Here is a 14,522-nt window from a genome sequence, read left to right as displayed (position 1 = left end):
ACAGAAGTTGATGTTGTGCTTTGTGTTTGTTACATAATGTTAGAAATTCATTGCAAATATTTACCAGAATTGCAGTTTCGTTTCCACTTAGTTAGATAAGAATAATTCAACAGGGAAGCATGCCCCACCCGTGACATCTACGGAGCTGATAAATTTTATTTGTTTATTGAGGGGGACGCAGGGGAGAAGGGGAATGCAGGGACTCGCTCATTACCCATATACCCTTGTGGTCCGCTGATAATGTTAACCCTCACCGCCCCCCCCCAAAATTTGTCGAATTGGCTCTTGTGTATACGCTCGTATACAAAAAGATCTGGCACCTCTAATCGGATTTTTCAGAAAAATTCTAAATTGGCAATATTTCTAGTGGAAGGTGTTGCTCTTTTTCTCTATACAAAAAATAATTGTCCACCATACTTTGTGTGGAAGAGCCTGCGTGAAAAAATTGCCAAAAATCAACACGATTTTCTAGCAACTTCAAACTTGCTCTTTGTTATATTAAAATTTAATGGGCTATATAACTGGATACTTCTGGCTTCATATATTTTTATATACATAATCTTCAATATGAAACACACTAAAAGCTCATTTTCATACAAAATCGTAGGTGTCCCACCCGTGACAGAGGAATTTCGAATCTTTTTTATAATAAAGCAATCAATCGATTTTGTGTAAGTTTTTGCTTTGTTAGTATTCTTGTGTCCTTTTTTTATATTTCAAGACATCAAGTTCACACAGAAATGTGAAACAAATTCGCAGAGTTTCCGTAAAATAGATTTGCTCCAAAAAGCAGGTTCTTTTTTTGTCCTACCCATGAAAAAAAAACTCTTATTTTTCCCATACAAAAGTAAGTTGGAGTTTTTTTTCGTATTTGGTAATAACTCATATAATAGTAAATTAGGTGTAGCTTTATCAAAATGTAGAATCATTGAGTACTTTATACTTAAATTCAGAAAAGAAAGTACATTTTTACCGTACAAGTGGTGGGACCACCCATGAAGGTTTACGTGACTCGGCGCTTTTTTGTGTAATTTTAGTATATAGTCTATTATAAATAGGCCTTTCATCGAGACTCAATCGATAACTTTGGCCAATCTACTGTCACAGAGGAAGATATTGAATTGCTTCGTGTTGCACGCGATACTTTGACACAACTGCATTATAGATATTGTAGCGGTTTTAGAAAAACCAAGATTTCAAAAAAACGCCTTAAAATTTTCAAAAAATCCGGTGGTAAAAAGTTTGGATAACCGCGTCAACTCAGTCAATTATTTCTGACGTTCGTCGAATAGTACGCCGCTTGTTTAACTGTGCATACACCACATAATATTAATATCGCCGACCTCAAGACCAGCAACATGCTCCCAATTAGATACGGTGGCAGAAGTAGTTCGTCTAGCGGGTATCGGGGACAAGACAAAGGAATTCGTCTGCCTATTGCAACTTTGCGGAGCAGAACGCTTACTCGGCGAATCACATTCGTCGATGTCGAACAAATATGATATTGATTTGGGGGCTTTTGGGTGACATTTTGCCCTGCTCGAGTAACGTCGGGTACCGAAGGAGATGGAATGACGAACTCCACGAGCTTTTTAATGAGCGCAATAAGGCTCAATGTTTTCGTTGGCTTTTGATGGATGCGCCCATTAAAGATCCTTCGACTAGGCACTAAATGCGTGGGCAATGAAATAAGGCATGCCAGCGAATAAATACAATGAGAGGACCGGTGCAAAAGTACATGTTGCACTTGGGCTGAACAAATAGCGCAACTTTGCAGAGATGAGGATTTTTTTAAGTCCGTAGAAGTTAAGCTTCATTACCCGCGATATTAAGATAGTTTAAAGTGGCTTCTGATATTTCTAAATACCAGCACTTATAGGCCTGCTGTTGAGCCCTTTGTTATACCACAGAGATCTCGGGACTCCTACCTATCTTTAAACTAGTTCAAGGATTCAACGGATACGAACGAGAGAAACTCTAAGTGCGTTTACGACATCGAAATGGTCATTGACTAGCTGAGAACTTATTTTGTGGGACTTGAGTGCCAGTAGGGATACCTGACTGTCCGAATGATTTCAGTGCCAGCAGGGCTGCCTGACTGTCTAACAAAATGCAGAAATATTTCGAAGATATGTCTTTACTAAAGTATTCTCTACCGCTAATTTCTATTACATGAATCTCCGCTTAAAAGATGGCGGGGTAGCTACCCATTGCCACTAATTTTTTGAAGTTAGGCCCGAATCTGCCAGCCCCAGTTTTACCATCATCAAGGTTGGATCCTTCTGTATAACAAAGAAATGTTGCATCCAGCTCAGCATGCTAATGAGAATTATTTCTAGATAAACACCTTATCTTATTATTATTTGATTGTTTTTTTTTTCATTAGTTTTATTTTTCAAACCAAAAAACCTATCCGTGTCCCCTTAGTTCTTGCTTGATTTTGCCAATCATAACTCTTTTCATACAGTATGTATGTTTTTGTTTGTTCTTGTAGAACCTACCGCAATTCACTACAACTTTATTCCCAAATTGAGACAGATGTATACACAGATCGCATTATATGACGAGGGCAATGTTAAAAGGACATGCGCTTAGCAAAATCCATGTAAACGCGTGCAAAAATGGTGCAGCACGGCGAGCCGCTAAATATACATACATATAAGTAAACGATGTCGTCAATGATTGAAAGAAATTACAATAAAATTGTTGAAGCGAAAACATAAAAAATTCATGACCGCATTACAAACAACTTATGGTAATCGCATTTTCGATGAGCGGCAACAATGAAGACAAAACGGCCAGACGACTAAAAGTAAGGAACGAAAGCAGGACTAAGTACACACATACATAGATAGACATACATTTACATTCACACATACATAGACGTATATGTAAAGCTATGATGATGCTACGGACGGGCACTAAGCTGGGCATCGATGCGATAAAAAGGACATCACATAATCGTTTTACCAATGCAGCGGCAAACGATGTCACAGCAGTTAGCCAGTTTGGTATATATAGAAGTACTTACCTATGTATAAATATATGTAAGTATGTGCACGGACAAGAGATGAGCAGCGTCAGTGCTGTAACATGTATTCTGACCAGGGTTGCCTCTGACGAAAAAAAAAATACTTACCATCCACCTGAAAAAAATCTACCAAACCCGGAAAATATTTACCAGTAACTTTTTTTTTGGTTATTTGAATAAAAACTAAAGCTTTGTTTTTTTTTTTTAGTTCATTCATTAAAATATAAATTTTTACTAAGGAACTTTTTATTTAACTAATGACATGGTATTTTAGATCATAGTAAGAGTGATGAAACTAAAGGCAACAAGGTAACTTCAATTTAAAAAAAACTTGAACTGTTGTTTTTAAGGAAAAACACAATGACTCATAAACCGATTGATAATTTTTTTAATATTCACGATGTTTTTCAAGTAAAGATTTTTTTGGAATATTTTTTTTTTATATAACGATATGTTTGCGCTTAACACAAAACGATAAAAATTAATAATTCAACCTATACACATTTGGAAAAATTCCAATAATTTTCGTCTAAATTACGAACTTTTCACTCTGAACTTTCAATGCAATTTTGGGTAAGCAGTTTTATAGCCCGCGGAATTTTAGTATAACCAACAATATGCACCCGCAAATTCCTGTTGATTTTTAAACATTTTTTGCCGCCGGTCTTTTGTGATTTTGTTTTTTTTTTTTCATTTAAAAATTTACATTTCTAAAAACTGGTGTTGATTTTTTAATTTTTTTTTGTGAGCAATCATAGTGTAAATTTTTTTCTTTTTATTCAAATAATCATTTAAATTATTTAGGCAATCATACATTGAGAAAAGAGTTTAGTTACGTCAACTAATTCAATCAACTAATGTTATCAAATCATGTGTTGAGAGGAATATATTCGGCTCTTTTCTGAGCGTAGGCTAAGGATTTTAGTAAAATGATTTTTGAATGGAGCACGATATGTTCGCACATACTTATGTATGTATGTATATAAAAAAAAAGGTATTCGGAAATTAATAACACTTTTCGAAAGAAATTTATAATATAAAGATAACTTCGAAATATAAAGCGGGATCGAAAAGTTTTATATGTTTTTCAAAGGCAATTCTTTAACAAAATCTATCAAAACGAACAAAAATTTATACTTTTATCAAGCCAAATTTTTTCTACCAATTTTGGTAACAATTTACTAAAGTGGCAACCCTGATTCTGGCATTACAATGACATTTGATAATTTCTGAAATAGTAATAAGAAGCTCATGAAATAAATGGCTGCATATTATGTTGAACGGCTGACTTCTTGAAAATTGCTGCCTTAGTTGATACTTAGTGACATCTGAACCCTTGCATTTGCATTGATTTTGTGCAGTCGTCTTATAGACTAGAAATAGTAGATACTTATTTGTATGTAACTTTTTGAAAGTTGCTTGGAATTATAAAAAGTCCCCACAATAACTATAGCAGAAATTGAAACAGTGAAGAAGGAACAGAAAGAAACAGCAAGACTTTAACTACACTCATCTAAGTAGGCAAATATCTTCTTCCACTTATATACTTACATATATCTTTCGTTTACCAAATCTTCAGGTATAAAACTCGTAATTCAGTATTTTCCAGAAATATTTATTAACGATAACGTCTTTTCCTAGAGTATTTATTGATATCAAAGTTTAAAGAGGTTTCACAAAAGTGAAGAAAATATTTACTTTTGATTTATCAGTGATTCTTTATTAGGCCCAAAAAGCTAAAAGCTTCCGCTTTGGACGAAATAGGTATCATCTGGTGAGCAGCAATATAGCATTTGGTAGAATGGGTGTGTGTACATCAGAAGCTAAACTGCGAAAGAAAATTTTGTATCCCATAATCTTAATAAGCGCATAGTTTGGCCCAACTTCCATCAACTCACTTTTAATGAAAAAGCCTCGATACAGGACGGTAATCTTCATAAGAGCAAGCAGCATAAATCTACTTTGGGTACTATACGAGCATTGCAAAAATGCGGATTCTCCGACTCCGTACTAAAATAAATCTATTTTGGCAAATAATTCTCAGTCAAAATCGCAGAGCGTGAGGTGCCTATAAATAGACCTACGCTCAAGATCTGATATGCATGTATGTACGTTGATAATAGTGGAAAGGACAGGTCCGCTAAAAATTTTAGTAGCGAGGCACACGCTGAGTACCAATATCACTGCAGAATAGAAAAAAATTAGGTGAGGTCGCCGAAAAACTGACGTGGAAAGGTTCATCGTCTGTGTGGGTTCGGGAATATTTTCCGAATCGAGTTGGCCTAATTCGCAGTTACAATTACCGAGTGGATAAACTCAAAATGAATTTTAGCGTTGAATGCATTCACAGTTGAACCTCTTATAATTCGTCTAACAACATATGGTTAGTGTTATGTACAGATCAACGGCCACCCAAGAGGTGCTTTAACCGGCGCAAGGTAGACCAACTATTGAGCCTTGCGTAGTGTGCTAAGGCTTTTAAGTAAAGAGTTCCGTGACCGCATAGTAGATGGCTTTAACTCCTTGTCTGCCACTGGAAAAAACTAGCATTATCTACCATTCGGGTCCATTGGACCCTTATGTAAGCAATACTGTGCGTCCGATGAACCCCGGCTGGTAGTTTCCGCGAGATTCACAACAGCGATACCAGTTATTAAAAAAAATTACATCATCAAAAAAGTATAGACTACAGAAGAGAAAAGGGAGGGAGAGGGAGGCTTCATTCAGTAGTGCTTTTATGATTTTTTTTTTCCAGCAGCAACCACATGTCCTTTAAAATTTTCACTTGCCGGTGGTCTATGGTTGTAAGATCTTTGAGGTTTCCTTACGTATATGCTCAATATATGCTGAGATCTGCTTCTCGCTCGATAATTGCCTCTATGAATTACATACTTTCGCACCCTTTCAACTTTAGGCAATCCCAGCTGTTGATAACAAAAGCTTCTGACCGTCTACACATGGGCAAAATTACTTCGCAATCATAGGCTTCTCAGAGGTCTTTGTTAGTAAATCCTGCTTTTACCAAATCACACGATTTTTAATAACTGTTCATCGCCAGACTTTTGCCTCCCTAAAGGCGTGTTTGACTTCCACAGCTTTTTTCCTGCTTCACACAGCATTTTGTTATTTGACGGAAGCATTGAAAATCATCTCCTCACTCATTCGCTCATCACCCCGTAATACATAGGCATGACTCATCTGTAGATTCTTCTTTCTCGGCGTCATCGGCATCGCAATCTCGCAGTTTCGCGAGAATAGAAGAGATATTTTTTATTCCACATCTCTCTCCTCCGATATTTCGGCTGAGGCTGGCTTGTCATAATCATCCAATCCCAAACTAAGCTGACACAGCGCGAGAATCGAAACTTCCTCATTTAACGAGTAAAGCTGTGAACAAATACGAAGGACGCGACAAGTTAACCCGACACTTTCGGAGTAATACATCTGCGCTCTGTCATCAATCGGTCGCCGATCATGCAGATCTGGTATATACTGAATGATCGACTCAGCAATAGTAGGTTCGCTGATTGCCAAATCCTGGTGTTATCATTTCAACGATAGGGTCCCCGGCGCCGGGAGCTAGCTCACTGGGAAAGAGTCGCTTAAAAGCTCGATGAAAATATTGCAAGCCCATGCATTATAGTCCGTGGGTCTAAAGACCCAGCTACCGGTTCATTGAAGTTCATATAATCTTTTGCAATCGTAGCTACATCGTTTTCGATGGAGGCCTATGAATTGTCATTTCCGAAAGCTCAGAGAAAAGCATGGATATAACACCTCGTCCTCGGTCTAGAGAGATTAACATACAGCTAATTAACTCTATCGTTTAATACCTAATTGGCTGTTCTGCATAAGTCTCTTAATGAATGTCGCGGATGGCTAGGTATGTTTACTCATGCCCTGTCTTGGGCTTTGTAAAAAATTGTGCCACATATTTACATAAATGTTGCAGTCTATCGACCATAGCTGTCACAGCGAGTACCTTATTTCAGCCAAAACGTCAAAGCAAAATAAATTCACACAAAAAACGACAATTAAAAGGTGTGAACCACAATAACCACAACCGAAGATTTTATGATGGCACAATGCACCACGTAGGATCGCAGGATGTTTTTGGTCCTGTCGAACTCTCAGATATCTCTCCTTAGCCAACGCTATGCAGGAGTAGGTACACGTTTAGTACGTGAAAGAGCCTGACGTTTGGATAAAAAAAAAAGTTTACCACAAACATAAGAAGAATAAAAAAAATCCTGTTATATGCAACAGAGGAAAACAAGTGACAACAAAAGAAAAACCTTATCTCAGCATAAACAAAAAATTAAGTTGCACGTAAAATTACATACATACCTACGTGCCCGCCTGACACGAAACGACCATTTGGTTGGCTAGGTCGTTTGCCGCCTCGCATTTTCAGCTGACTGTCTGTCTAGTTGGCTGGATGTGCACGTTCACACGAAGGATGTCAGTTGATCAACATCGCCAGTACGCCAGCAATAAAGACTTACGCAAATAACGATGTAGAACAAATATAAACACCCATAAGGGGCATACTCGTACATATTTACTCTTAAAAAGGTATGTGTGTATATTAGGGCTGTCCCAAAACCAATGTGGAGGGGAAAAAGTAAAGTCCGAATTACATTACTCTCACCTTAGGATTTTTCTATATCGGAAAAATATACCCCTTCTGTTTTTAGTTTGAAATCAAAGAATATTTAGAGGTCGCCCAATGCGCTCAAAGTTTTCCATGTAAATATTTTATGTGGGAAAAAACAATTTTTCGTAGAATTAGTATAGATTTATCGAAAATCGGAAAGCTGTGCTTCTCTTTAGGAGACTTCCGTTGATAATACCGACTTGTGTATTTTACCATTTTTTTATTAATGATTTTTTATGGATCTCCCATTGCACTTTTTTTTGAAGATTTGGGAACTTACAAAAAAATAGTTACTAATAAAAAATGGTTCAATAACCAAACTTAGTTTTCCGATCGAAAAATATTGATTTCCAAGAATTCTATACCATTTCTAGGAAAAACTGTTTCCCCCCCATATAAAACACGGTGCACAAAAAAAAAAAATGCAAAACACGCGAAACAATCAATATACCCACGAAACTGTGGGCCAAATATAGTAAAGCAACGTTTTTATTTTTTCACTCTGACGTTAGGATATTTTAAAAGGACTATGAAATTTTAATGATTAATTCAAAAAATTATTTTAAAAAATCAGTGTAAGGTAGAACGAGTACCAAATATAAGAAAAATTCCTGTAAAATTTAAAAACATTAAAGTTTTTTGTTGGCAAGGAAGTATAGGTACTGACAATGCGTTTTTAATTAATTTAATATTTTTAAGCTAATAAATTTTTGAGGACGAAATTAGAGTATAAGTTCACGTGTATATTAACATAAAATTGCTTAAAAAAATATATAAAATTAAAACTTTCAAAAATACTCAAGGACAAAATTTTAAAAAGGACATTTTTCAAATTTCTAAGTCCTTTTTGAAAAAAATCTGAACGTCAGAGAGAAAAACTAAATACACAATTTTACTATATTTTGCCTACTTACTTTTTCTTCGACGACCCTAATGTTTACCACATTAAAAGAAAAACTGCAGCAAAGAGCAATGCCCAAGCTGTGAATTTTTTTTTCTTCACTCATCTTCACATGGCGATGACCCATAAAATATATTTACGATTATTACTTTTATTCATGATTTAATATTCGTGCACAAAAATAAGATGCACACGTGCCGATAAGTTTTGGTGTTTGTGTTAAGCGTTAGCACGTAAGGAACAGCGTTGCCGTTTTGATACAACTGTATTATTTTTGACACTTTTTTTCTAAACTTTATGGTTTGGTACTTTGATACTTTTTTATTTACAACTGCACCATTTACATACTTTTGGCTGCCAGAAAGGAATTTTTGAAAACTATGAATAATATTACTAGTTCGCGCTCATGTTTGTGTTATTGTACAATAATTTGTCTGACGTATGGCGAAAACTGTCGGCCGCTGTGGTGTAGTGGTAAGCAGTGCGCGCTTCCACTCCTCAACGCCTGGTTTCAAGCCCTCGTCAAAGCAACATCGGGAAAAAAATATGGAAAAAGGTTTTTTCTTAACAGCGGTCGTCCCTCGGCAGGCAATGGCAAACCTCCGAGTGTATTTCTCCCATGAAAAATAGCTTCTCATAAAAATACAATCGCCGTTCGGAGTCGGCGTAAAACTGTAGGTCCCTTTGCCTTGTGTGACAACATCAAGGCGCACGCCATAAATCAGAGGAGAAGCTCGGCCAAACACTAACATATGTGTAAACTGTGTAATTGTTAGTTTAGTTCTGATTTTGGTGTCCCGATCGTGCTGTAAAATATCGATAAGAGCATAGAAAAAAAAATGTATATTCTTTTCTGCGTTTTAAAGCTGAAGCTTTCAAAATATACAACGCACATTCATATTTCTTGCACATACTTTACTTACTTGAGCAACGTTTCTCCAAAATAAGGTTTGCGCAATTTTATTGTATAGTAATTTGCACAAAATTAACTTGTACAAATCTCAGGATATGTTTTGTGTGGTTTAGTAGGGCCGCTAACCCAGTTCGTTTTTCGTTATGCAAATAAGCATACAGATTCTCTGTTTTTGTTAAAGTAAAGTAATGTAAATTTTTTTTGATATTTATGGATTTAATTATAAAATTTTATTTATTATTTGGTTTTCGAATAAAAGTTTAAAAAACAAGAGTTATGTTGGTTTTTGATACTTTTCAAAACTTTTTCTGCTTGACAACTGATACTCTTTTTCAAGCTCGCGGCAACGCTGGAAAATAAAGTGAGAAAAACTGTTCAACGAAGCTAAGTGTACGCTTAAAATTGAGCCAAAGGTGCCATTTTATTAAGGCGCCTACATACAGTTGCAGTAAAAATAATAGCAATATTTTGGTCCATGGGATTATAGCAGAATTTGAGCTTTTAACTCTTTTAATCGCAGATTGGCAATTTTATGTTATCTATATTTAAATACCTCTTAACGTTATACCGACCAACTTTTTCAACATCTATATATATACATCTATATTTATAAATATTGCAATTACGCTTAGTAACACAAAACAAAGACCCCATCAGCAGGGCGGCGAAAAGACTTGGCAGCAGTATTATTTCGTGTTATTTCAGCGAAAAGTTGATATAACTGGCACTAAAATCGTATATCGGAGGGAGCCCTTGCTTTCATTGTCCCTCCATGGATACCGAGTCAAATGATCTTTAAACTTTAACATGCTCAAGCCCAAACCTCGTTTGGTCTTTTCCTAATTTGAGCGGAGCTGAAGGTTTGACTCAACTTCATTCTATCTCAAAAACACATAGCCGTACTTAGTATTGCGGATATCCAAATGTAGAATTCGTACTCCCTACCAGCTCTTCGTCTGCACATTTATGTGCAGCCTTAGAGATTATACTTCGCAGCGTAGGAAACAATCAATTGGGTGCCGGTCGATCGCTTTCAGAAATCTCTCGGTAAAGAATATGCGGTTGTGGAATTTTAGACATCTGCGGATGACAATACGGATGCGGATGAGTAAAGGCTTAAGAAATAATTTAGGAGTCAGAATTTCTGATTGTTGTGATTTCTAGTACGCCGCAACATGTGGCACAAAAAATCTTAAAAATTTGTGTTGTAAGTAGTGGGATACTTCTAGCAGTAGCAAACTTTGAGGCGTAGTAGAAAATACCACAGTGATCAGCTAAGGTTTGTGATTTTGTTTCGAACTGAAACATGATTTTCTAAATAAAATTAGCAATCTTTTGTTAGTCTTTTCATGATGAAAGTCAAACCAAACTAACTCACCAATTTGTGGCACCAATCATTTCATTCAGTTTTATGCCTCCTGAAACTTTTGTGCATCTATATAAGAGAAGTGGATACTGCACAGGTTTACAAAAGTTCTTCCTTTTTAATAATAGAAAGGTGCTTGCACATAACTTAGTGTTTGGCCGAGCTTCTCCGATTTGAGGCGTGCGCCTTGATGTTGTCACACAACACAAAGGTGAGGAACCTATAGTTTTACGCCGACTCCGAACGGCGATTGCATGTTTGGGTGATGCTGTTTTTCATGAAAGAAATACACTCGGAGGCAAGATACAAACATTTATTTGTATCATGCACGAAGGTTTGCCATTGCCTGCGGAGGGGCGACCAATATTACAAAAAAAAAAAACATTTTTCTTTTCTACTTTTTGATATTGGGACGAACGAACCAGTCTTGAACCCAGACCCTGCGGTAAGGTAGCGCGCACTGCTAATCACTACAACACAGCGGCTTACTTCTTCCTTTTTACTTGCATGTATTCCTCCATGAAAACTATGCATGTATGGGAAATAATTTACAAAAAGCAAAAATGGATACGTTTATAAAGAAATATCCTTTCGGATTTTCGAGTTATGCGTCTGCTTTGGAGTTTTTGTCATATGTGGCACATTCAGCTTATGCTAAGATTTATGGCGGGAAAAACAAATGAGCCGTGAACGCATTTATTCATGCGCACGCATCTGTATATGTGCATATGTACATAGATACATACATAGACATATACATATGTATGTAATGAAATATGTTCAGTATAAGAAAATCACGAATTTCTTAAGTTAATGTTCCAAAAAAGTATTGCATGTGCCTTTTCTCAAATGCAAATTTGTTCAAAAAATCTACTATTTATCTTTTTTCGAAATTCCCTGTGGAATATTTTCGGAACACTAAAAAATACGCCTGTGCCAACCAGTGGAGTCCGCAGGGTGCACAATTAGACAGGATGCTCGTAGGGTGGCTGCGAAAAGAGTTCCAAAGCTGCATATCTGCTTGAGAAAAGTGCTCTCTCAATATATACTAAAATGCTTTGTGAACCATAGCTGACAAAATACCATCAATGCCTGGTGATTTGAATTCCGGAAGGGAATGTAGTGCCCATTCTATTTTTCGTAGCGTTACTAAATCTTCCAGAGTAAAATCTGACTCTTCGGTTTCCATTTCTGTCGGCTCCGACTCAGGGGGTCCTGGCGGGAAGTATGCGTTCAGTAACATCTCGAGTGATTCTTCGCTATTTTGTGCCCACATCCCATCCTCGTCCCCAATAGTTCCTTGTGCGGTATTACCTTTAGATAAAATTTTCCTTAGCTAATCGGTCTTGGATAAACTTCTTATGTGACCGCAGAAGCTTTGCCATGAGCTCCACTTAGCTTAGCTATTTTTTTAACTTTACTAGGTGTTTTTTCTCGTCCCAATATTCCGTAGTTTCCGTTAGCTTGACTAGCTTGAAGGGTTCCTTGACTTGCCTTGTGAGAGCTCCCAACTTGGGGTTCTACCAATGTGGTTTAGTTTTACTCTGGGTCCTTCTCAGTGGGTCCTTCCTTAACTGTGTTTAGTCGAAGGGCAAGTCAACCAGTACATAAACGACCAGGCGAGTCAGACGGACCGTCTATAATAAGACAAGGTTAAAAATAAATATACCCATGCTCAGTTTCTATCTTAAAATGTCAAAAAATTTTAATCTCGTCTGGCAGATATCCAAGTATATTTGAACGTATTTACGGTAGTTTCTGTTCTTTTGAAACGTTTGGATATTTTTACATTAAGGGCCTAGAAGGAATTGCAGTTTTTTATATTTTTAATTTATTTCGCCGATTTGTCAAATATTTCCGCGCATTCTCAAAGGTACTCACTCATCTGTGGGGAACAGTGGTGGGTTTTTACATTTCTGGCAACGTTCTCTCAAAGTCTTTTCTCGTGGACAGCTCCGCCTCTGCTGAAAATCATTACTGTACGTGGTTTGATATCGCCTAGCATGTTCGCCTAAACGATCGTGCTGCAATTTGCTCCGCTGTATACCAGTCTCTGTCGTATGACTGTAAGTGCCTAATAAATCTTCATTTTTCTCTATCAACTTTTGTCCGCTTGCAGTTTCGGCTCGTGCTTTTGCCGGCCGTATATTATACATAATGTCCGATGTGGTAATCATATTATTCAAAAATTCCTCTGAGTCTTTCGTTCTGAAATGGGTTTCATTACTATTTAGTCGATTTACGAAGGCTTGTCTTTTGAATTCCTGAAAGGATTGCTTCTCCATCGCTGGTCGCTGATAGGTTTCGTCATAAAGACTATGTTCAGCGGGACATTCGGAATGTCCATACACACCTGGCACAATGGCCTTCTTGTCGACCATGCGATCGCAGCGCTCTTCAAACCAGTTGCCTACCAAAACATTTGGATTAAACGATTTATGGTTGAGATAATCGAAATCAAAGAGCGCCATTGTTAATAACCATATCACTCTGAACTCAGCTATGCGCGTTTGATGTTAATTATTGAAATTTTTATAGGCTCTCGGCGTAATTTGTGGTTAAAAAATCGGCGTTATTAAATTATTGTTTATCGATTTTTTAAGCTTCTTACAAAAGTAAAATGCGGCTGTTGTAAAAATAAAAATGCTCTGATAAACCTTTTATTTAAATGTAACAATGAAAGAAAATATTGATATGAAAAAGCATTTATTTATGTATTTTTAAATTACTGCTCAGTGCGAGTTGATCATAAAAACAGCGATAGACATTTAAACAATAGCATAAGAAAGTTATGGGTTTAAAGCGTCCACGGGAGACTCTACTCGGGTCTACGTTGGTATGAAAAAAAAATATGAGGGTTCACAAGTTGTATGTGGGGGCCCAATAAGGATGTTAATTTTTTCGATGCACAAGTGCGCTCGTGTATAAAAATATTTCTACTATACTGCAAAATTTGTAGTAGAAGCTGGACAAACAAGAAAGTGGAAAAATATGATAACGAGAAAATAACACATACTTCCACATACGAATCTTACTGTGATGCTATTGGAATATTAATTTGGATTTTTGATATTCAAAGCAATGATCATACAAGTTTGAAGAGTGTCTGTATGTATGTATTTATCAATAGCAAATATTTATTATTTAACAGCCGCAGATACTAAAGTCTATATCATTTCCCCGTAGAAAAAAATTATCAATTGATGAAAAAATAACCCACTTGTACTTAGCTTGTTTGCAGGATTTCTATAAAATATATAACTTGTAGTTAACTACAAAAAGCTAACTTGAAACAAGTTGACAAGTAATGCAGTAGTAATGCAGACGTAAACGGGAGGTTGTTTTCTTTAAGCAAGTTTGTATTTAAATATTCTTATACAAATTTTACTTTGAAAACACTTTCTTTCTGCACTTCACAAATACTTTTTCGGATTGAGAACAAATAAAAGCAAGATCAAAATTTTATATTATCATTTTAAAGTTACATCTGTCGGAGTTCAAATACGTAAAATTAATAAATAAATTTAAGTAAATAAATAAAAAAGTAAAAAAAAAAGTATTTTGTTTTTCTCATTGATAGTTGGTTACAAGTTAGTTGACATCTAATGCAGAGGTAACCACCCTTGACTATCTCGCGGTCATCGCCATAGAAAT

The 14,522-nt window shown here is 36.3% G+C and overlaps 1 protein-coding gene across 1 annotated transcript; it reads right to left on the bottom strand.

Moving 5' to 3' along the window:
• Positions 1-12,745: 12,745 nt before the first annotated feature.
• LOC118743785 lies at positions 12,746-13,339 on the bottom strand. The gene has a single exon (XM_036476549.1). The coding sequence runs from the start codon at positions 13,337-13,339 to the stop codon at positions 12,746-12,748; it is 594 nt and encodes a 197-aa protein (XP_036332442.1).
• Between the last annotated feature and the right edge of the window lie 1,183 nt (positions 13,340-14,522).

The sequence above is a fragment of the Rhagoletis pomonella genome, unplaced genomic scaffold (genome assembly GCF_013731165.1).
Source record: "Rhagoletis pomonella isolate Grant_MI unplaced genomic scaffold, Rhpom_1.0 Rhpom_scaffold_00007, whole genome shotgun sequence".
Taxonomy (NCBI): Eukaryota; Metazoa; Arthropoda; class Insecta; order Diptera; family Tephritidae; genus Rhagoletis; species Rhagoletis pomonella.
Note: the sequence above shows the minus strand (reverse complement) of the source record. Positions and strands in the feature narration are given on the sequence as shown.